This window comes from Lepidochelys kempii, chromosome 4, assembly GCF_965140285.1.
Source record: "Lepidochelys kempii isolate rLepKem1 chromosome 4, rLepKem1.hap1, whole genome shotgun sequence".
In the NCBI taxonomy this organism is placed as follows: Eukaryota; Metazoa; Chordata; order Testudines; family Cheloniidae; genus Lepidochelys; species Lepidochelys kempii.
The window spans coordinates 55,521,906-55,544,910 of NC_136383.1; the positions used below are offsets into that span (position 1 = coordinate 55,521,906).

The 23,005-nt window shown below is 41.2% G+C and overlaps 2 protein-coding genes across 17 annotated transcripts in view; one reads left to right on the forward strand and one right to left on the reverse strand.

Moving 5' to 3' along the window:
- ARHGAP10 (Rho GTPase activating protein 10) overlaps positions 1-22,633 on the forward strand; it is a 259,804-nt gene extending 237,171 nt beyond the window's left edge. For 2 of the 6 annotated variants that reach the window (XM_073341319.2, XM_073341322.2), the window contains exon 23: positions 7,721-8,711. In XM_073341319.2, coding sequence (XP_073197420.1) covers positions 7,721-7,809 — 89 coding nt within the window. In that variant the 3' untranslated portion in view covers positions 7,810-8,711. Of the gene's footprint in view, positions 1-7,720; positions 8,730-9,519; positions 9,603-21,590; positions 21,736-22,505 lie in introns of those variants that run through there. The other 4 variants (XR_012158590.2, XM_073341321.2, XM_073341323.2 and 1 more) reach the window with 4 other exon arrangements.
- Positions 13,235-23,005, reverse strand: part of NR3C2 (nuclear receptor subfamily 3 group C member 2) — a 280,828-nt gene continuing 271,057 nt past the window's right edge. For 9 of the 11 annotated variants that reach the window (XM_073341312.2, XM_073341313.2, XM_073341310.2 and 6 more), the window contains one exon: positions 13,236-18,199. In XM_073341312.2, the coding sequence (XP_073197413.1) occupies positions 18,044-18,199 (156 nt within the window). In that variant the 3' untranslated portion in view covers positions 13,236-18,043. Of the gene's footprint in view, positions 18,200-23,005 lie in introns of all 11 variants that reach the window. The other 2 variants (XM_073341308.2, XM_073341307.2) reach the window with 2 other exon arrangements.

The following is a 23,005-nucleotide window of genomic DNA, read 5'->3' on the forward strand; positions in this document are numbered from 1 at the left end:
CACTGACCCCTTAGACATAGTCTGCAGACCCCAGGTTGAAAACCACTGCTATAAAAGGATGAGCTTGAACCAACTACTGGCCTTCTTTCTGATCAGCCAATGGACCGGACCTTCTGCTACAGTGTGTCCCCCAGCCTTTACAGAAGGGTTGGAAAGAATTTGGCCTAGTAAGGACCCATAAGACTGATGGGTGACCCCTGGTACATTTAAATCTGTTTGTGTTTATTGTGTTTTCTCTGTAACCTTACGAATAATTTGCTTGCTTAGAAAGAGCAGAGTGGTGACTTGTAACTATGGGCAATGCACTGTTGTTAGTGAGCCCCTGGAGAGAAAGCAAAGCACAGGCATTGGCCAAGAGGCAGACTGGCTTGCTAGGGATATCATAGTGTAAGGCAGAGAGCTGTGTAGCCTAAAAACCTCTGGTCAGAAGGAGTAGGACTGCCCAGAGTCAGTTGATGGCTGGAGACCAGAGACCTGACTGGGTACTCCTGGAGTGGACCATGGAGGGGGGATACATGTGCAGTTACTCTGAAATTGTGACACACTGTCCTAGGGGAAGGAGGGATTAAATTGTGTGCAGCCAAACTATACTGACTAGTATGTGCTTAGAGTGACACACAGACACCAAGGAAGAGAATCTCTGAAGTGTGCCCCTAACGCAGGGGGAATTCCAAGTTCCCAGCTTAGATCCAGTAGGAAAAGGTAAAAAGTATACAGACTACAGCAGCTAAAAAATCAACGCACAGGCATATTTTTTAAAAAAAAGATAGCTAAATATGGCCCATATATTCAGCAATTCATCCTACTAACTGTTATATTGGACCAAAAAATGTGTGTGGAAAGTTTCTCAGAAACTAAAAGCTTTTCATCACCTCCCTCTCCCCCACCCCACCAGAATGTTTCTTCTGAGTTTTTTAATAAGCTGGAACAAGTGGGGAGTTCAGCAAAATGTTTTTTTCACTGCACAAGAACCCCCTTTCTTCCGCCCCCAGAAAAACAAACTTAATTTAAGCAGACATATCGTATATCACAAACTTTTGTTTGGCTGTGCAGAGACATATTCCCCCAAACAAGCCTGCTCCTGGTTTCAGTTCTGTGTGTTACAGCAGATGAGAAGATCTGGGGCCCCCAGTCACACTCTTCTCCCTCCAGTACTCTCAGTAAAGGAATGTGCTTGGTGGACGTGCTTCCTGTCACAGAGCTGCCTTGCAGGCAGATCACGTCTGCATCAAGTTAGGTGGGAGACCTTTTAAAGAGAAATTAGCTAAATGATTGTTCTCTTCAAAGTCTCTAATGCAAGTTATTTTAATTTACCATTTTTTTTAACATGACTAGGAGGGATCTTTATCAGTCAGAGATCCACATAGAGGAAAAATCTGGGTTTTTGAAGCAAATGGTGTACAGGGTGGGCTTTCTAACACAACACCGAGGGCTGAATCCTGCCCTGTGTTGCACTCTCACCAGCTGAGTGGGGGAGAAGGGACTGTTGGGAGCTTTGTCCCCTCTCTTGTGCACTAATATGGCCACAGGCCAAGATTCTTTCCTAGTGCAAAGGAAGGGTCCTAGGAGTGAGGCCCAGTTGCCCAAATCCAGGGTGCACCCAACAGGGCATGGTGTTTCAGTTACAGTGCATGGCCAGGCCCCCAGCCAGCTGGTACTTTATGTCCAGGGGGATAGTTAGGAGCCAGGAATTATGTTACTGCTTTTTCAGAGCAGCAGTAAAGTTCGTCCAGCAGCACATCCTCTCTCCCTTGGCCTGCTTTGCCCTCCTTCTTTGCACCAGGATAAGAAGAGTTTGGAGCTGAAATCCTTCTCACCCTGGCCGAATTCTGCCCTTTGATAGTAGTACAATTTGGTAGTGCTCTTAGCAGCAGACTGCTTTTGGACTATATCCTTCCTAAAAGTTGGACTATACAGTAATTTGTAGTTAGGGGTGGGGAATAAGAATGGGATCATAGTGAAAGCTAATTATAGCCTCACCAATGGACTCACTGCTTTTTATTTATTTGGTTTGGTATCACGCACAAGGTCCTAGATGCCAGGCAAGCAGAAAAGAGGGCAAAATTTATAATCTAAAAAGCAAGACAGGAAAATGGAAACAACAGAGAAGTCATGTGGTCAGGGTGAGACTAGACATGACATAATGACAGTGTTTCATAACGATTCCCATTTGGACATATCATAAACAGGCTTTGTCAGAATGAAAAGGTATTTAGGGAATCTCATGTTCTTCAAATATTTTAAAGCCATCTCCTTGTATTTAGCCCGTCTTTGAAATTCCTTCAGAGAAGTACCTGTCTCTTCACCTATTATAGTATCTACCCCCTGGTGCATTTATACTGAAATCAGACTCCATTGAATCAATTCAGGTTCTTCACTTACTCAATTTAAATTCCCATATGCCCTAATAAGCCCCCAAATGAAGAATTAAAATAATAATACATCAATTTTGCTGCTCTACCAATAACCTTAACTATCAAAGTGACAATGCATCAATCAAGTTGACATATAGCTAATATCAACCATTAAAGTAACTGTTAAATTAGTGTCTGACAAAAGGTGTTGCTTCCATTAGGGTTTTATGTGTCTCCCCTCCTCCCCCCCAGCTCTGTTTTTCCTGTCTCTCTCCCCCCCCCCGTTCTTCTTTCCTTTTCTCCCCCCTGCTTTTGCTCTTGGCCTCACTGTTATTAATCTAACAATGCTCTCCCATCAATTATTGTCATGGACATGTCCTTTTGCTCAGCCTGGCCCTAGACTGTATTCCATTCTAGGTGCGTGTGCAGTTGTCTGAGACTTTTGCCTTAGCAGTATCCAACTTGCCACAAACTAAATGTTCACACAGACATGACCAACAGTGGGTTAACTATTCCTGTTTTATTCCAGAATAAGAGGATCCACATATGGAGTTAATCAGAAACAGCTATTCGGGAACAACTCTCCATGTGGACAAGCCCTTGTTGACTCAAGCAGGTCTCTGGGTGGGGTTTCTTGCAGGTTCTCAACATAATAAGAACATAAGAAATGGCCATACTGGTCCATGTATTCTGTCTTTTGACAGTGGCCAATGCCAGATGCTTCAAAGAAAACAAACAGAACAGGGCACTTACCAAGTGATCATCCCCTGTCATCCAATCCCAGCATCTGGCAGTCAGAGATGTAGGAATACTCAGACCATGGGCCTAAATAAGTATTTGCAATTAGGGTTGCCAAGCATCTAGTTTCGACCAGAACACCTGGTTGAAAAGGGACACTGGCAGCTCCGGTCAGCACCACTGACTGGGCCATTAAAAGTCCAGTCGCCGGTACTGCGTGGCTAAGGCAGGCTAGTCCGTATCTGTCCTGTCTCTGCGCTGTGCTCCAGAAGCAGCCAGCAGGTCCGGCTCGTAGGCAGGGGGGAGGAGAGTCAGGGGGCTCTGCGCGCTGCCCCCGCCCTAGCACCAACTTTGCACCCCCATTGGCCGATAACCAAGGCCAATGGTTGCCGCAGAGGTGGTCCCTGTGGTGAGAGCAGCGCACAGAGGCTCTTGGCCCCCTCACCTAGGATCTGGACCTGCTGGCCACTTTTGGGGCGCACTGCCTTAGTCTCGCTGTGCCGCTGACCAGGAGCTGCCCAAGGTAAGCCCACATTCCAAATCCCTCAGCCCCACCCCTGAGCCTGGAGCCCCCTCCTGCACCCCAAACCCCTCATCCCTGGCCCCACCCCAGAGCCCATCCTCAGACCCCCCCAACCTGGAGCCCACTCCTGCACCCAAACCCCTCATCCCTGACCCCACCCCAGAACTCTCATCCCCTCCCACACCCCAACCTCCTGCCCCAGCCAGGAGCCCCCTCCTGCACCCTGAACTCTTCATTTCTGGCCCCACCCTGGAGCCCGCAACCCCAGTTAGAGCCCTCATCCCCTCCCGCACCCCAGCCCAGTGAAAGTGAGTGAGAGTGGGGGAGAGCGAGCCACCAAGGGAGGAGGAATGTAATGAGTGGGGCCTTGGGGAAGGGGTGGGTGGGGCAGAGGGCGTGGCCTCAAAAAGGGGGAAGGGCTAGGGTGTTTGGTTTTGTGCAATTAGAAAGTTGGCAAACCTATTTGCAATTAGAAGTAACACCATCTATTTAGCTTACCTAGGTAAAACTGGTAATATTGTTTCTGTGGCACTCCTTAGACCTTCACCCTGGAACCTCTCTCCAAGTTTGTCTCCACTATGAGGTAATGAGGGCAAATTCAGGTACTGCAGTGGGTTTCTCAGCTGGTATTCCCACTGGCCCAGGAGGTGATAGCTTTTGAGAATTAGTCTTCGATCAGCAATGTGGTGCAGTCTTTCCAGGCCATGGTTAATGTCGCTGTGTCATAGTTCATTTTAATTTCTTTGCCCTGTATTTTTTGAACTACACATACTGTCCCTTCCTGTCCCAGGGCAACATAAAACATAACTCCTGTGGGATGCTTGGTCCAGTGATGAGTAGTTTTGAGGCCCCGTGCATAGTCTCTGCAGCAAGGTATTTTTAATAGAGGCAGATTTGAGAAAGTGCTAAGAACTGTAATCATGGTTGATTGAGAAGAAATGACAGAAGGGGGACACCAAAGAGCTGCTCCTGAGCTGGAGATTTTCCTGAAAAATTGGAGCTGAACAACTTGGATTTAAAGAGAACTTTAATGGCACTGTGTATGATCCAGAGCGACTGAGTCTGGTGAGATTGTTAGTGAATGTGTTTGTACAATACATTTAGGAAAAAGATGAATGGAGAAAACGGAGACATCAAAGCAGGTTAAAATTAGGGCCTACTAGTCTGGGCACAGTTTATAAATCTGGATCAACATCAGTGTGGTGATCTCACCATTATACTTACTTTGTCCTTTTCTTTAATCTTCACAGCACCCCTGTGAATTTTATCTTCATGAAAGTGACATACCAATAATTCTGCCTGAGCCAGGTGTAATGCAGATGGATGGTATGCAAACTTCCCAAACACAGAGCTCTCTTGCACCTCGCTACTGATCCTGTAATATCCCTGCTGTTCCATTTCTGGTTTCCTTGGGGTGAAAATGATATTGTTCACTCAAAAATCCCATTTTTAAATGATGGGGTCCGGGGGTTACATCCTAAAGTGCTGTATTGGTTATTTCACACTAAAATCTAAACAACAGTTATTCATAAAGTGGCTTCTAAAATTAACTGCTAGTGCTGCCAATCCAGTGATCTCATGTGGCTCAGCTAAGATCTCCTCTTCTGCAACAGTTTTAGGTCTTCATCCTGTCAGGTGTCCTCAACTCCCAAGTGACTTCAACTCTTTGAATTTGATCTGACTGTATATGTACCCTAATTTGGGGTTGTTAAACTGGGCCTTTGAATTGTATACACTGTATGTCTGACCCCCCCATCCCTCACCCCTGTTGTGTCTATATATTGATTTGCCCAAAATATATTTTAGACTTTGAATTCCAAATTGCAAGGAAGAGTTTCACATTTATAGTTTTTTCTTTGTTTGTGTCCTGAGTTCATGTTCCTTTTTGATAAAAGTGAGTTCTGACTTTCACTCGCCAGTCTTGCGGTTGTGTCCCCCTCAGGAGGAGGGCCGGGTTGTCTCAGCAGTGTGAGTGTTTGCTCACTGTGGTTGAGCCATACTGGGGTGACGAAACTTTTGGAGGGAGGCTCCGTGGTGGTGTCAGGGTTGCATTTATAAGTGAGTGCGCGCGTAGGCTGTAGTCATGGAATGAAAGTGGCAAAGGGCGGGCGGGCATGCTAATTATTAATAGTAATGTAAGTTACTATGTGTGGAGAGATTTAAAAAGGTACTTGTCTATGCACTATTTTTCCTTTGGTAAATTTTAAATGAAAATCTTCCATTACAAAATGTGCTGCCAGATTACTGCTATAACTGTTAAAGCATCATTTTAAAATCTGAAGGCAGTTCTGCTCTCTACATTTTTAAAGTCCTCTTCACACTACAGTCTTTATTTTGACAGCACTTGCCAGAGCAGTGAATAGAATTCACCTTGGGACAGAGGAAAAGAACGTGCACATCGTACATTTTTCAGAAGTACACACGTGCCATTTTTAAGTGACTAAGGAGCCTAAGTTTAATTGAAAGTCAAGGAACCTAAGTGTCTCCTGGCACACCTACACTACAATAAAACACCCGCAGCTGGCCCATGTGAACTTGTGGGCTGCGGGTCTATAAAATTGCAATGTCGATGTTCAGGCTTGGACTGGAACCTGGGCTCTGGTACCCTCTGATGCCCAGGGTGCCAGAGTTCTAGCCTGAGCCCAAATGTCTACATGGCAGTTTTATAGCCCTGCAATCCAAGCCCCATGAGCCAAAGTCACCTGACTTGCGTCTAGCCCCCCCCCAACACTTCACATGCCTTAAACCTCTTGCAGTAAAACCTGATCTGACTTCCCCCACAGCTCCAAGCTTCCAAACTCACCCCCTACACCCAGGACAAGTTTTTGGTCTTGCCCTGTTCTCAACTGCTAAAACTTCCCCTACTGTGCTTGGCAAGAACTGTAACCGCTCCGCACTAAGCTTTTAAACACTGCTATAATCCCTGTTAAGAGTCAAGATCTAACCTTCCTCCTGATATGGTGCCCTGCAAGCACTTTCACTTTGTATCCTTCCCAGACCTTCCTTTCAAACCCCTTCACCATGTCCTGATCTCCTAGGCTGACCACAAAAAATGCCCAATCTTCCTGCAACCAACCAACCCAACCAGATTTGGCTCTCATGCTCAACCATGGCCTCTGGCACAGAGTTTCTCGAATACAGCCACTGGCTGCATGCGGTCACCAGGGGCTTTTCATGTGGCCACAGACTCCTTAGCAGTGACTGGGGGTGGGGGGAAGCAGCAGAGAGACAAACAGGCAGCCAGTTTGAGTTCCCCACCTTCCCAGGGGCGGTCGGGTTCAGGCTTTGGCTCTTGGGTGGTGGACTCTGTCCTCTGGCCCCAGCCCCAGGCTCTCCACCCCATCACCCCGGACCTCCGCTGCTTCCTTAACCACCTCCCCATCCAGGGCTTAATTTGCCCTTTGGCTTACCAGAGCCGAGTAAGTCTGTTGTGAAAAGTGGTATTTGTATGTTTGTTAATATCACTTTTCACAGCAGCAGACTTGATAGGTAGAAGACAGTGAAAAGTGATATTAACAAACGTACAGGAATCACATTTCACAGAAGCAGACTTACTAGCTAGCAAGTCATTAAAAAAGCAACCAAACAAGCAAAAAAAAACCAACCCCCCCAAACAAACGCCCCCAAATAAAATAAAAGACAAGAACATGCAAAGCACCTTATGTGTTTCTATTCTGTTTAGATCCAGTAAAGAATAGAGACAACTGTATATTATTTTTATTATTAGGTTGCAAAAAACCCTCTGTAAATAAATTACACTGATTTGGACCTGTATATGTGCATATTTATTTGTTTTTCCTAAAGGTAATTAAGTATTTTAGGAAAAATTGACACTAGCAAGAGTTGGTGGCTGCGCTCCGAGGTCACCACAATTTTCGTTATGAGAACCCCTGCGAGTCTGGCATGTCCTAACTCCTAGGTGGCACATACCAATATTTAAATGAGTTAATCAGAACCCTCCTCCTTTCCTAGCTATGGTCTCCACACTGGTCTGTGCAAAAGGTTTAATGCTTTGCTGTGCTTTTTTCAGGAAGATACAAGTTGAAGCTGCAAGTTTAATAGAAATACAGTGGAGACTAATAAAACCTTTTTCTTCCTTCTGTAGTGCAATTTTCCAGAGAACCAGGATGGCTTGAAGGAACTCTAAATGGCAGGAGAGGACTTATTCCACAAAACTATGTTCAGTTTCTTTAGCTCTCTGCATTTAACGCCCAGAAGGTGTACATGGTATCCATGGATTTTTGTTGGTCACTTCTCTGCTTTGATGACTGCTTTTAATCAAGGAAGAGCTAGACAATGGGATGAAGAGTTTAATCTGTATAAAGACAAAATGTTGCCAAATAGGAATTGCAGAGATGTGATGTGTAAGGTGTTTTTTTTTAGGGTGGGGGATGGGAGGGGCTGGAGGGGTAGTTTAATTTTATGAACAGGGTTTTACATGTGCAAAGCACAACAGCAATCTGTTTGCAGGATAACCAGAATTTTAAGTTAGATATGTGCTTGAACTCAGACTCCGCTGCCATTTGGAGAAAAGTTTAAAAGTATTTACATTGTCCTGGTGCTGATTAAATTGAAATTTGAAAACTGTATTTATATCCACCATTAAATGTTGGCAATCCTCTATTTTTCTGGTTCTGAAATGTTATTGGGCAAAGAGGCTCTTATGCTGAAGGCAAAGTAATATTCTGAAAGGGGAGGGGAAGTAGCTGGATCAGATTTATCAGATAAATAAAACCCACAGAGAGGGGGAACATGGATTTTCAAGTGTCTTCAAAATGCAGATGCCTTTATGCAATGTGTATAGCTTCATTTATATTATTTTCAAGACAGGACCCATTAACGTTATTACAGGCTCCAGTACCTCCTGGTTCCATATTGTGCAATTTTCAAAGTACAGGTTTGTCATCCAAAAAAAAAAAAAAATCACCGTAAATTAAATGTTGTTTACTATTTGTCTATCTCTCATGTTGTTGGAGAATGATTTGCTCTGTTTCTATAAATCAGTAACTGAAATAAACTTCTCTTAGTTACTGGAAGGTGTGTGTGCAGAATCAGTAAAGAGGAAGGCACTGCTGATTCAGAACAGCTATGAGTTAGGGAGAACATTCCCCACAGCAAACAACTTACTTACTGATTTCATTAACATCTGCTAAATACAACTACAGGGTAACATGCTGCATTGAGTCTGAAGGACGAGCTCATTGCACACAAGAGTTCTCCCTGTGGGCCACCCTTCCATCCCTTGCTATTGCAGGCACTCTGCACCACACACACACCATTCTGCCTCCATGCCAGAAGTTCTGTGTCCCTCTTCTCCCCTTAGCAGGGGCCCCTATTCTCACCCTGCCATGTTACTAGATATGTTTCAGGATGTAAGGTCAGATTCTGAACCATTAAAAGTCAAGGAGGGTTTTACCACTGACTTCAAAGAACATAGAATCAAGCCTTATTCGTCCTACAGGGCCTGTGCAGCCCATAGTTATACTGAGTAGTAGCTAGTTTTACTGAATAGTATCTTATTCCTCAAGTAGCCCCATTTTGAGCAATAAGGTACTCATCAGTGTGCCTGGGAAAGGTATCGGAATCTAGGCCAATCGTGAACTGTATATCTCACAATTCTGTGCCGCATGATAAAAATACGATGAAAGGTAGTTACCATTGTTTTGAGTGCAATTTGTCTTCTCTCTTTCCCCTCTTGTTTAAAAAAATGCACAAATAACACGGCCTTTTAAGATTAATACACTGCATTAAAGTGAGCTTCATGCGGTTTGACTATTTTTGCAAACCAAAAAATATTGCAGATATATTAAGTTACTAGTCTTAAAACAGGAGTAGTTAATGCTCTTTCATTTTCTTTTTAAATAAAAGTTTTCATGCAATGCCATTATCTATTCCTTTGCCCAGATCTTCCGAGTATACACAAATGAACTCCAGATGGTGGGCTGAGTTGGTGTTGTGGTCCAAATGGAACTCTTCCAAGCTATGAGGTTTAGTATATGTCACTGTGTCTGAGGGGGTGGTGAGCTTTGCCAAACAGCTTTAAGGCAATTCTGGATGGGAGGTTATACTGAAGATGGTGTAGGACTACTGTAATGAGATCAAGCACTCTAATCTGTCCCTTTCACAACAGTAAGGAAATAATCCCTCTGATAACACTGAGCAATAGATCATAGGTTTGGAAAGCAGTGTTTGGCTGGGTATTCTGGTCTCTGATCACAACAAAAGGACCAATGGGACTACACCTGCGCAAACTCATTTGCATCCTAAAAGCGTTGGCCATAAATGCAATGCACTGTCTGAATAAGGCTATGCTTTGACTCTGTGTTCCCACTGTGTTCCCACTGATGATTAGTATGGTAAGTGGGACAGCTAAAAGTTGCGTCAAAGTTAAAATCTTTTTAAAGTATGGAGTCAGTCACTCATTTGTGAACAAGCAATAGCACCAAACTGTGCATAATATTTTGGCTCAGTGTGTGTTTGGTCCTGCACTGTCTTCCAAATGCCTTAGTTCTTGGTCTAGCACACAAATGAAGTGGGTTAAAAAAGGTAGAGGAAAAGTAGTAAGAGATTTAACTTGTGGAGTGCCACCTCACCCACTGCTATGATCCAGTTTGCTGCATTGCCTTCAGGTCTGCAGACTCCTGCATAAGCTATTCTGAGCTTCCTCTTATTTCGGGTTCTTTTGCCTCTGGTAGCTCATGTAAATCTATGCCAGTTCCAAGCAACCCTAAGAAGAGGACAAGGACCCTGTTAAGCGTATTAGTTCCTGGTAGGAGAGGTAATGCTAATTTCATTTTTCATTCCTAATTCATTGTGGCTTTTGTAAAAGCAAGGTATGAGTAAGCTGGGCTTGAACTGGGCTGAGTTAAACACACCGCCTACTACTTTTAAGAATTCAGCTCTGGTAATTCTGGCACTGGTGGGAAGGGTCTTCCACCTTGGCTTACACTCTGATTCTTGCTGAGAGAAGCCTATGAAGTATTGGTAGCTCTTGGTAACAGAGCGGTAGCCCCGCTGTCTGTGGTGTTCCCTCTCTCCATCCATCTTGTGTAGGGTGACCAGATGTCCTGATTTTATAGGGACAGTCCAGATTTTGGAGTCTTTTTCTTATATAGGTTCTATTACCCCCATCCCTGTCCCAATTTTTCACAGTTGCTGTCTGGTCACCCTAATCTTGTGCAGTATTTCAGACAATCAGTGTTAGGACATCATGCATCGAAGAGACAAAGAATTGTGAAAGTTAAAAGATACATAAGGAAAGACTTCTTCCAAGCATATAATAATAAAAAAAGCCTCTTTTCCTGGAAGCTTGGGGTCTAGCTCTCAGAATCCAATTCCTCCTTTCCCTCCAAGACCTGCTTAATGACAATGTTGACTCCAGTGACAAGAATAGGGAGAGTCATCTATGAGTGTGCCACTATTTAGCTTTTCGGTGGTTATCCTGCACAATTGCCAGTGCCAGAAGGAGAGCACTTTTCAGGGTAGTCTATGCTAATTGTGCTGATCCCCACTGAAAGATAAAGTGTTCAAGGGAGCCTTCCCCCATTGGGCAAGCTAACAACACTGCCTCTGAGGCCTTTTACTCCCTTCTCCTAAGAGATTTGATTCTAGTCTCATAGATTTAATTGTGGTGTGGGGTTTGGGTTCCACACTGCTTTATTTCAACTCTGTGTCAGCCATTGCAGCCTGATTCCGGGCTTGCTGCTGTCTGCTCCTCCTTCCCGTGGCCATAAGAAATAGCCTGACTGCCCCTTTGTTCCCCGCCCCTCTTCGTAGCTGAACGAAGGCCTATCTTCTCAGGTTTTCAGCACTGCAGCCGTTTTCACTTCTCTTTAGCAGAACACTGCTGGGTTCTCGGCAGCTGGTTCCGCACAGTGGTGGTCTAGTGTTGTAGCATGGGTACTGGTTGTGCTCCTGTTGGAGTCCTAGTTAGTCTATCCTCCTCGCCTGGCAGGTGGGTGAAAGTTCTCTCACACACACACTAACCGTGTTTCTTTTACTTTGGGACCCTCTCAGACCAGTGTTGTCCTCTAGGACAGTGAATCAGGTAGAAAAGAAGGAATTAGCTTTATGTCTCCAGAGATATAAAGTGCTCTGCTCAGTGCTCTGCTCAGACTGTCTTTTTGTCCTCAACAACAAGTGTAAGTGCCTGGACCCTAGGCCAAACAATGAATGCAGGAGCTAGGACCTCTTTGATCAGCAGAAACTTCAGTAATGACAGTAATTAGGCAAAGTTCATCTCCCCTCCCGTGCTGGCAGGCTCTTGCTCCATTATTCTGCCTTGGCTCTAGAAGTTCAGGCTCAGTAGAATCCTCTGTGCTTAACTCTACACAGAGGCCTGAGAAAATCATTTGTCTTAATGCTCTTCATGGCAGGTTTCCCGTCTCCCCCTTCCAGGCGCATTCTTGCTCACATACAGCAGAGGACTCGCTGCAGAGCTTTCAGAACTTGGCTACGTAACTAGAACTGAAATAATCAAATTGGTTGTAATTCACATATTCAGTTACTTCAGTGCAAGTGTGTGTGTGGACACAATGTGTGATCTGTTTTAACATAATAAATCCAGTCTTACTCATGTAATCTTGAAGTAGGGCATTCTTCTTTTGGATTAAGTAACCCCACACAGACGAGCACCAAAATAACTAAAGGGGGGAATGACTGCTGGTTTAGTTACAGTAAATCCTTGCTTAACGTCACATTTTTCAGGAACATAACTACAACGTTAAGCGAATCCAATTTCCCCATAAGAATTAATGTAAATTGGGGGGCGGTGTTTCAGTTCCAGGGAAATTTTTTTCACTAGACCAAAAAAAAAATATATATATATATACACGCACACACACAGAGTACAAGTTTTAAACAAACAATTTAATACTGTACACAGCAATGGTGATTGTGGAGTCAGAGGGTGGGATATTTCCCAGGGAATGCCTTACTGCTAAATGATGAACTAGCACTCGGCTGTTGTTAATGTAGCCTCACACTCTACAAGGCAGCACAAATGGAGGGAGGGGAGACAGCAGACAGAGAGAGATGTGCATTGCCCCTTTAAGTATGCTGACACCATTCTAAGTACATTGCCTTTAAAAAGATCAGAAAGTTGAGACAGCAGCTGTGGCCAGCAAGCTCTCTCCGTCCTGTTCCCACCCTGCTCTATATGGAAGGGGTAAGTGGGGGGAAAGCGTAGGGGGGAGTGGGACACCCTGACATTAGCCCCCTTCTTTCCCCCTCCCCTGCACAGCAAACACAAGGCTCTGGGAAGCAGCACATGGCAATCGGGGGAGGGACAGCTGAACTGCTGGCAATTGATAGCCTGCTGGGCTGTTGCTGCACAGGGAACTTAAGGGAGCTGATAGGGGGGCTGCTGGTTCCACGCCCCCACCAGCTAGCTGCAATGGGTTGCTTTTCCTGCAAGCAGTGGACAAAGCAGATGGCTGTCAAACAATGTTGTAAGGGAGCATTGCACAATTTAAACGAGCATGTTCCCTAACTGATCAGCAACGAAACAACGTTAATCAGGATGACTTTAAGTGAGGAGTTACTGTGGAGACAAGTCCTGCCCTTCCATGCTGGTACATTGCTCTTTACTTCAGCATGGGGGTCTCCACAATTGCACCATGCAGATAATTCAGGCCCCCTTAACTCTCACACACACTCTCTCTTTGGTTTCCCACCCCATCTCCCCCAGTGCCTGCTGTCCCAGTCTCAGCTGCCTTGTCTAATTAAACAGCAAGGCTGCAGCTGTACCAGTGCAGGACTAACTTACCTATGTTCCCTATAATAAACCACACTAAATGGGGCTTGACATGGTTTTCTGAAACAGGGCTGAATGCAGGTCGTCCTGGTCTATATATGTTCAGCACTGAGTCACCCTTGTTGATATTAGCAAACAAAATTTGCCTTTAGTGGCAGTTTAAAAGTAGAGGTAGGACACTTCCCATCTACCCAAAACTTTAAAAGAATGGAAATTAAGGGAAGAGAATTGTACATTTCTTTTCCACAGTTGTATTGGCCACAATGCCCCAAAACACTCCATAAAGCTTTTACTTCCATCTCAAACAGACACCCAAAACCAGCGCTGAGCTCCAGCACCTCTAGGCTTGCCGCATCAGTTACAAATTAAGCACTGCCAATAACCAACATGTACCCCAACTTCATCAAACTGGTACTCCAAAACACACAACCTTCACAGATCAACACAATTGACTGTTGCACCACTCAAGCATTTTGGGAAGGGGCGTGTTATTTTGCCTTACCACTTGTGAGGTCACTGTTATTCTTTGCTGCTGAACGAGTTTCGAAGATGTAGGGTAGGATTAAGATTTCTTGGCACCAAAACATTCTGGTGCAACGTGATTGTTGCTGCTCTTGCCTGAAATTCAGAGGATTAGAGCGCACGCTCCTAGCATTCTGAACTTGTGCAATCAATCATGCACTGGGGAAAATTCTAATTATGTGGACAATAATAAGTAGCCATTGTAGGAGAGTATATTCCAAGTGAAGATACAGGTAAGAGCCTAACTCCAGCTTTTATTGTGCTAAACCTTTTCGTAGTTCATCATTTTGTCTGTCACTCGCGTTTCTTTTGTGTGAGACGTGCTTCACCTTCCGTGTCAGTCTCATGCCAGCTCTCCTGGAAAACACAGTTGCCCAACTTGCTTAAGCAAGCTCCCAAGGTGGGACCTGCCACGCTCCTTGAGCACCTGCCCTCTCAACAGGCAGTGTGTGGATGTTAGCGCCACCACAACCCACCATTATAAAGAGGCTTGTAAAAATAGATTTCAATGTGCATGAAGAATGACAACAATTATGTAACACTGCAATTAATTTCATGTTGTCTAAATAGATTGTTTGGAAGTAAACACAGGCTTGTTTCCAAGGAAATCAATGCACCATCCACTAGTGAAGATTAAAGCGCAAGGAATACTTGCAAACCATTTTAATCCATGTATATTTGTACAATTTATATTAAAAAAGTGTACTTGCAGACATTAACAAAGACCAAACAATATTTTCTATTTATTTAAAAAGCTTTAACCATACAGAAGCAAACCCCTAATTATAAATGCATCATTATGCATAGATTTTACTGTTTACACCAGAGTGCTGACTGCTTTTATTTTTCATCCAAAAATCTATTTAAACTCCAAGAATTCTTAAACATTCCACTGACCTCAGAACTGCTGTCTATTTTATCAAGTCATTGACCTCCAGCTGAAAACATTGCTCTACAAAAAGAAAGTCAAATCTTTAACAATTAAAAGTGCATTAATTGTAGATTGTTTTAAATTCATACACGTTTATACAAGTCAGTGAAAACACCACCCTATGAATTAGCTTGATTGTAAAGTATCTTTTTAATAAGAATTTGATATTGCAAACTTGAGCCTTTCTATTTTATTTTGTGCAACTGAACATTTGCACAATGTGATCTAGTATTCCTGAAATACCTGCTGCAGTACATTAAAACTATTTTACATTTTATAATGTGTATGCAATGTTCTTGCGGTCTATCCCCATTCTTTCCTTGCAACAACATTATTTAATGCAATCAGCATAAGCCCACTTTTAAAACAGACATTTTGAAATTTCACTGAGTTTGTCTTATATTTTGCAGGAGACAAATGCCTATTTCATTCTAAACAAGTTCAAAATACTTTCATTTCTTTGTTGTAGCTAAAACAGTATTTTATATTTTTTGCTGTAGATTTGGTTAGTTAATGTGAGATGGCTATTCTGCATAAGTATTCTGGAGAAGAGAGTACTGTCTCTTAAAACATCTGTATCCAATTATATCTATTGAATGATTTCTAGCAAAAAAAATCAATGAATGGTTTCATAAACAACAGGTGATTAAAGTAAAGGATTTATTGTAATCTTCTTACAGTTGTTTGCAAAGACAGACATACGTTTTTGCATAAAGATATAAATTGCTTTTTAAAACTAATTTAGTGTGTTTGTAATTATATGAAGTTTCTGTGAATTATGAATTGTACCAAACCAAGATTAAAAGCAATAAGGTACAAAAAAAGAGCAAACAGACAACAATTTGTATTGGGACAGGCATTTAACGGTGAAGTTTAGAATATGGCTTTGCTATTTTAACCAAGCAAAGTTACTTAGAGATAGAAAAGGAGCTAGTAACTTTGTTAATATAAAAAGCTGCTGCAGACTGTATTCACCCCAAACCTGGCTATTTTGAAATTCCATTATCAGTATTTAGAGAGAAAAAAAGTAAAGGATATCTGACCATGTCATTACTGTAAACAACCATTCTGCATGCTGTGTATTTATCACGTTGGACATGTGGCTTTCATATTGCTGTGCAGGTCAGTTGATTGTATTTAAGGATCTACCTATGAATTAGACTTCCAAAATTGCAAATAATATATGTATGTATACATTTATATATAAGATCCCCCTCTCTGAATACAGCCTCTACAGATTACCCATTGCATAAGGCAGGTGTCATTTAAAAAGACAAGCAGTGTTGACTCTATGTTGCATGTGCCAGAAGCACACCTCGGAGTTTTGAATTAGAAAGAGTGGGTGAGTTTATTAGATCACCATTTATAAGAATGCTACATTCTGACTGGTCAAGGGACAGCTGTAGCTCAAAAATGTCACTGTTGCCCAGACAGACAATTTAGGAATCATGACTCTCTGAAAAATTATTCTATTCAAATTAGTGTATATATAATAGTAACAGTGATGTTCAGAAAAGTTCATCTTGTCTCTATTCTACTCCAGAATTTTGTATTTATTTACAAATTGTGAAAGTCACCCCATGAAAGGTGCATCTTCATAGCCTTCCTTACACCAGAGGACATGGTTTTGAGACAAAAATTGATAACTAAGATAGAAATGTTCACAGTGAAAGTATCTGTTTAGATGTAGGTCTGCTTACATTTTTACATTAATGTTTTGAATTTATAACTAAAAACCCCACCAAGATAATCTGCCAGCACCGTACATTCATCCTTCCCAATCAAAATATATACAGTATACTTACTGTAATGATCTGTATGTTCCCTTAACCATTATTGGAATTCACTCTCCTAAATCAGAGGTGACAACTGGACCTTTAAGGTTACGTGCATTCAAAATGAAAAGGAATAACAAAGAATTTGGAAAACTTTAATTTTGAAAAAGAAAAAAAAAATCATTTAACATCCTATGATTTGCTTTTATCTCCTTGAGGAATCTGGAGTAGAGGGCAGAAACTCACCACATCATAAAGCTGGCAAAAGCTTTTGAGAGACTGTAATGTCTTGTTAAATGAAACCACCATAAAGCTGCAAACACAACATAGTGTAGTTTCCTACAGAAATATGAAGCAGTATTCCTAAAATGAGCTGAAGTCACATATACTTGCAAGCAGTTGACAAAAACGGAGAAAAATGTACCGAAAAGTAGGCTTAAATACAACTGAAAAAGGTTGTGTGGTTATTTACAACAGATCGTGTAAAATGGTAAATTAGATATGATGCTAAAAAAAGGCACAGCTTTCCCTTTCTTAAATACACTGTAAACGGTTCATTATGCATGCAGAACATTTCACTTTACAAAAAAAATTACCTTGTTTGTTTAGACAAAGATAGTACTTAAATAGTCTCCAGCAAAATAGAATTCTTTCAAAAATACTTTCCCATTCATCCTAGTAACCATTAAAGATTTTTTTCTCATTTACAAAAGCTCCTTACACCTTATTTCAGGTCCTTCACAATTTATACATACAGCAATGTACAGTACAGCAAAAGACTGCGAAAAATTATTTGTAAAGCCAGCACAATAGATACTATAAACTGAAACTGAGGCATTTGTTTTAACATCTTATCCTTTTTAATTAAATAGTAAATGGACACTTAACACAGTGTGTATCACCTATGATGGATAACATAGGATAACAAATGCCGCAGGTGAGGATAACGAGTATTCCACACCAAATGTTCTGTTATTACTTTACACTTTAGGGGGGTTTTGTATATATTTTTACAAGAAAGGAATATTAATGCCCCATATTGACTTTACGTTTTATGTGCAAACCAAGGGGTAAGCTTTAAAAAGTTTGTATTAGTCCTTGAACCCTTTTAAAACAAGCAAACAATACCAGAAACTACATGGCATATTTAAAACTCCCATCTGTTAAAATATCAAAATCAAAGAGTTATTGACTAGATATGGCTTTTCATCCAGAGGAACAGGAACATTTTCTAAGTGTTTGGAGTAAGGGGGTAATTTTCAAACATCTAGGTCTTGCCAAATCCAGATCAACTGTTTTCCAAACCCTTCACATGATTTGAGACTAGTCAGAGGCTGCTGAACAAGTGTAAATAGCACGTTTAAAATGTGGTTTCTTGGGTCCTTCATGGGTGTGGAATAACACAAGGAAACTTAAGGCAAAGTTCTTCTATTAAGACATTTTCCATCACTTCCTGTGAAAGTACAGGGGCTTGGCATTTCCAGACTCCACCTTTGGTAACTGGTCACTGATGATTTCCACCAGCATGGCCGGAAACTCCACTTTCAGTGCCTGAGACTCTCGGAAGGTGTAGAAACAGAATTCTAACAAGTCACTAACAAGCTGAAATGCAAAAAAGCACACAGGATTATTAAAAAATGTTTTAAATGAATTGTGCCCACAAGTAGACAACAACAGTACCTTGGAATAGTACCAAGAAACATCAGCTCTACTGAGAACTCCTTTTCAGGAAAAAAATAGATAATCAGAACTGCTTCACCCATGCAGTCAAAATCAGCAAATGGGGAATGGAGTGAAACCAAGATACCATAAGTTTGACTTGCAGACGTTCTGAGTAGCTGCACTTTTCTTTGATTTCACTACGGGCCCATTAACCTGCATTCAAGTTTTGGATGCTCAGTGTCTATGAAAATCAAGCCCTCTGCTCTCTTCCTCAGCCCCAAGGAAAATTTTCAGGAAAATCTACCCATATTTTTTGCATCTTACTTTCCAGGTGATCAGAGATTCAGTACATCAATTATCTAGTTAATTTTACTGAGCTACGCAGGGGGCCCAATCCAGAACTCCAATTGAAATTGATAAGTTTTGCCTGATAAGGAGTGAACGCTCAGGCCCTGTGCATATTACTGTACTGACGCAGGGTCTGCAGTATTCATATGCATGTGCTAACTGATAAAGCTATAACATTTAAATGCATCTACTTTTATCCATGTCACTGGCCATCAGTTTACTTCATCCAGCTCACTACTGCAAAGGCAGAATTCAGAGAAATAAATATTTATTTTTCCAATCTTATCACAGAATCATTCGTAACTGCCTTCCCATTTTGATGGGTTACACCTTTCATTATATAAATATATTTCACAACTAATGCCATGCTCCGGGGGTGGGGAATGGATTGAGAGTTTTATACATGAAAATTTCAGAATAGCCCTAAACTGATTAAGGGCAAAGGTGTATTTTCTATAAAACTGCAACTGTAGTTTTCCACATGGTTATCTAGGTAAACGTTGCATCTTACAACTTGTATTTCATCTTGATCACAATACTTCAGCCAACTCTGACCAGTGAGGGCAAGCATGGAGATAACCTTAGCATAGATTCCTCAAAGAGTGGCTTCCATTTTGAAATCCCAATATAACATGGCCCCCTTGAACATTTAAAAGAAGAGCAATTTAGGCTGGGATGCCGAAAGGCAGAAAGCTGTCTTTATTATTTTGGCAATAAAAAAATATAGTACATCTCAAAGCGCTGACGACACTAGTCTGACTATCTCTTAAACTTCCTTTTTCACACAGATTTTTCTTCATTGCAGATTAGATTCTTCATTCTGGTCTATACCTGCGTATATGAATGCTGTGGTCCCCTTCTTGTAATGTATTTAGCTCTGTCCTTCAGACATTTTAAAATGGGATATTTTTCTCTGTCTTTTGCAATTCTATGACAGAAAATCACGAACTGCAATTTCTCTTTGCTATAGAAGAGATGGGCTGGAGGGCAACCAGAAAGCTAAAGATACAATTTATTAAATTGTGCATGCCCTTCTTCTTACAAACAAATACTGGGTTCTAGTAGTAATATTAGAAAAAGAACAGGCATTTCAAAAATAGCAACTGTCTAACTATCTCCTAAAGTCTTACAGTATGTTAAGTTTCAGAGTAGCAGCCGTGTTAGTCTGTATTCACAAAAAGAAAAGGAGGACTAGTCTCTACGGTGCCACTAGTACTCCTTTTCTTTTTACAGTATGTTAAGTCATCTATCATTTCTGCCTTGGACTAACTGACATCACTTGTCAAAGTCAGAATGGTGTGGACAAAATCACAGAATAGATTTGGGCACCTTGTGTTTGCCAGCAAACAAGAGACCTGAATCTTAGCACATTTTCCCACTGCAGTTCATTAAATCATTGTTCCCCATGGCCAGGCACATCTAGCTTTGTACATTCACCTGTCTTCATGTGCTGCTCCATTGACTAAAAGCTACAGAATTTTCTACTTAAAAAAACCTGTTAGAGCAACTTTAAAGTTACAAATGACTAAAAGTTATGCACGACTTAATTCTACTCCCATATGTGCTTGCATTATGATACAGACTTTAATTACATGATCAGAAATGTTCTCAAATACCATAACATATTGTTTAAATTATATATATGTTCATACACACATTTTCATTACTGTATATATCTACTTAAGCCATGCAGACCCCAGTAAAACAACATGAGGGAATAATCCTGCAGAGCCCTACATAATTTTTGAGCATCTTGCACGACTTATTTATATTCTTACCAACAAGTTAGTAAGAAAAAAAGGTGTATTATATTATATAATGTGAGCGAGTACATGATCATGCAATTAAAGACTCTATAGCATGCATATACGCAAGTGGAAAGATTTAAGATTGCGCATGTAATTTGCAGAGCCCTGATTTCTTCAACAGATTTTACCTATTTACACTGGGCTGATTTTAGCCTATTTGACAGGTTTTAGATCAGTGGTCTGAATCTTATTTTCTCTTGTTTAATCACTTATGCCAAGGGGGTGTAAAATATTACTAAATCAGAATTTTCACTCACTTCGTTGGATGGAGGAGAGTGTGTGTGTGAGAGAGAAAGAGAAAATAATACAACTTGGAACTGTTTTCACTCACTTTGTGGGGGGAAGGGGGAAAGAGAGAGAGAGCGAGAGAGTGTGTGTGTGTGAGAGAGAGAAAATATAATACAACTTGGAACTGTATTACTTTTCCAGCTAAGTTCTGTGGGGCTAGGAGGGAAATAATACTAGGCATTTCCTTTTCCACATCACCTCTCCCTCTATGGACAGTGTGGAGAGGTGGCTGGGTAGGGATGGAGGGGAAGTGCCATGGAGATAGCCCACATGGAGGGCCCCTCCCTTTGTTAATGCAGAACGTTCAAATACCACACAGATGAACACAGGATGAGAATCTGAATAGAATGTGCCATGAGTTAAGCAAAGTGTGTAATGTTCACAGTTCTTTTCAGAAAGCTGGATGCAAACTAACTAATCTAAGTAGCTATTAGCGGGCTCAGTCACTTTTCCGCAAAATGATGTCTAACACCGGGAGGCTTGAAAATACTGAATTTTCAATACAATCCACACTGTATGTATCATGTGGGAAGTGCTTCTCACCAGGTGCATTTTCAGGCTACTAGGCTTTTTCTTGTAAGTGGGTATCATTTTTTTTTACCCTGATTTTTTCCTGAGTTGGATTTATTTAGTTTCTACTTGTGTTTAGACTTCCCTGTGTTACAAGCCTCACCCTGGGTCATGGCTCCTCCTTCTTGTGAATAAAGTCTATTGTATATATGAAACACACAACGCAAAATGACACAATGGAAAAGAAGAAAGTAGGGCTCAGAGGGATAATTAGAAGATTGCTGTACAAAGAAAATCTAATGAAAGGGTTGAGGTTTGAAATGTATCAAAATGGTACTGTATATAGAAGTATGCACTTTCTCTAATTCTATTTTCAGTATTTTCACAATGGTCCTTGCAAATATGGAAAGCAGGAGTTTATAATGGAAGTGCTGATACCACCTCTACTAGAGCTATGTGAATGGCAACACACTCAATTAGCCGTGTGAATGAAGGCACCACTGATATCACAAACAGAAAACAGTGAGATCTTAGACAGAAATTATTTATTTTTACAACCATTAATTGTTAAAAAAACTATTAAATTACTAAAGAGTTACTTGGATGTTAAGATTTTGCTTGCTTAGGTGTGAGTATATAGAATAAATAAATTCTACTTCCCTCAAAATTCTTATTAGTCACACTCTTGCCAGAGGAAAAAAACAATAGATCACTCCTACCAATTATATTAAGTTGTTTAGCTCACTTTGATAGAATGCAATAAAATGTGGTTTTGTATCTTGGAGTATGTAACAAACCTTGCTCCATAAGCACCCCTAAATAAATAAATCCCAGGTGGTGGTGCCTACATTGTGTATTTTATTATAAAGACAGAATTCATAATATTTACTTCAATGTCACCTAAACCACAGTAAGACATGAAAAGTTGCTATCCACATAATGAACTAACTATGCTGGCTTTTAAGAGTGATTTGATAATATACTTGGACAGAGATTCTCACTTGAGTGCATTAATCATTAATGAATAATTGTCATTTCTACCTAATTCATGAACAGGCAGGGTGTTTCACAAAAAACACACTGCATTTAAACATTTTTAAGACTAAAGTAGGCTTATTAAGATTCCTGCATCTTTATGTAACGATTACTGTCTCAGTAACCAGTCTTAGCATTTGCACTTTATATTTAAGATCTGTGAAATTCAAAAGATTAATTCCCTATTAACCAAACTTCAATTTGTCATTATTTGTTTTTTCTATGAAACTTTCACCTATATTACTCTTCAAATTCAGAGAAATGAACATCACTCCATCACCAAAGACCACACAGTTATAGTGGACCGCAAGCCAGTGTGGCATTTTCATGGCCAATAGTCACCCAGATTTCAGCCTTCTGATTTTCACCATAACCTTGTACATCCAGGAGTAACAAAAACTGCTTCAGGCTGCAAAGGTGCACATTACCACGCTGAGCCCTTTCCCTACACTGGCAAGATGAGCCAGTGCTTTCACTTAGAAATCCCTCTCAATCTGTGTCTATGGCATGAAATTTTATGGTCACTCCTTGACTCCTCTCAAAGTTTACCTACAGTATCATTATGATTAAGACTACATATATAGAAACCATGATTTCATAATCAACTTAACTAGAAAATTAACAAATTCAAATAATTTAAGGCAGAGTTTGGGTAACAGCACAGTAATTTCTCCCTAGTATTAGTTACAATATCAGGGACAAACGCAAAGCCTCAGTGTTTTCATATAAAGTAATGCTGTGAATTCATGACACACTG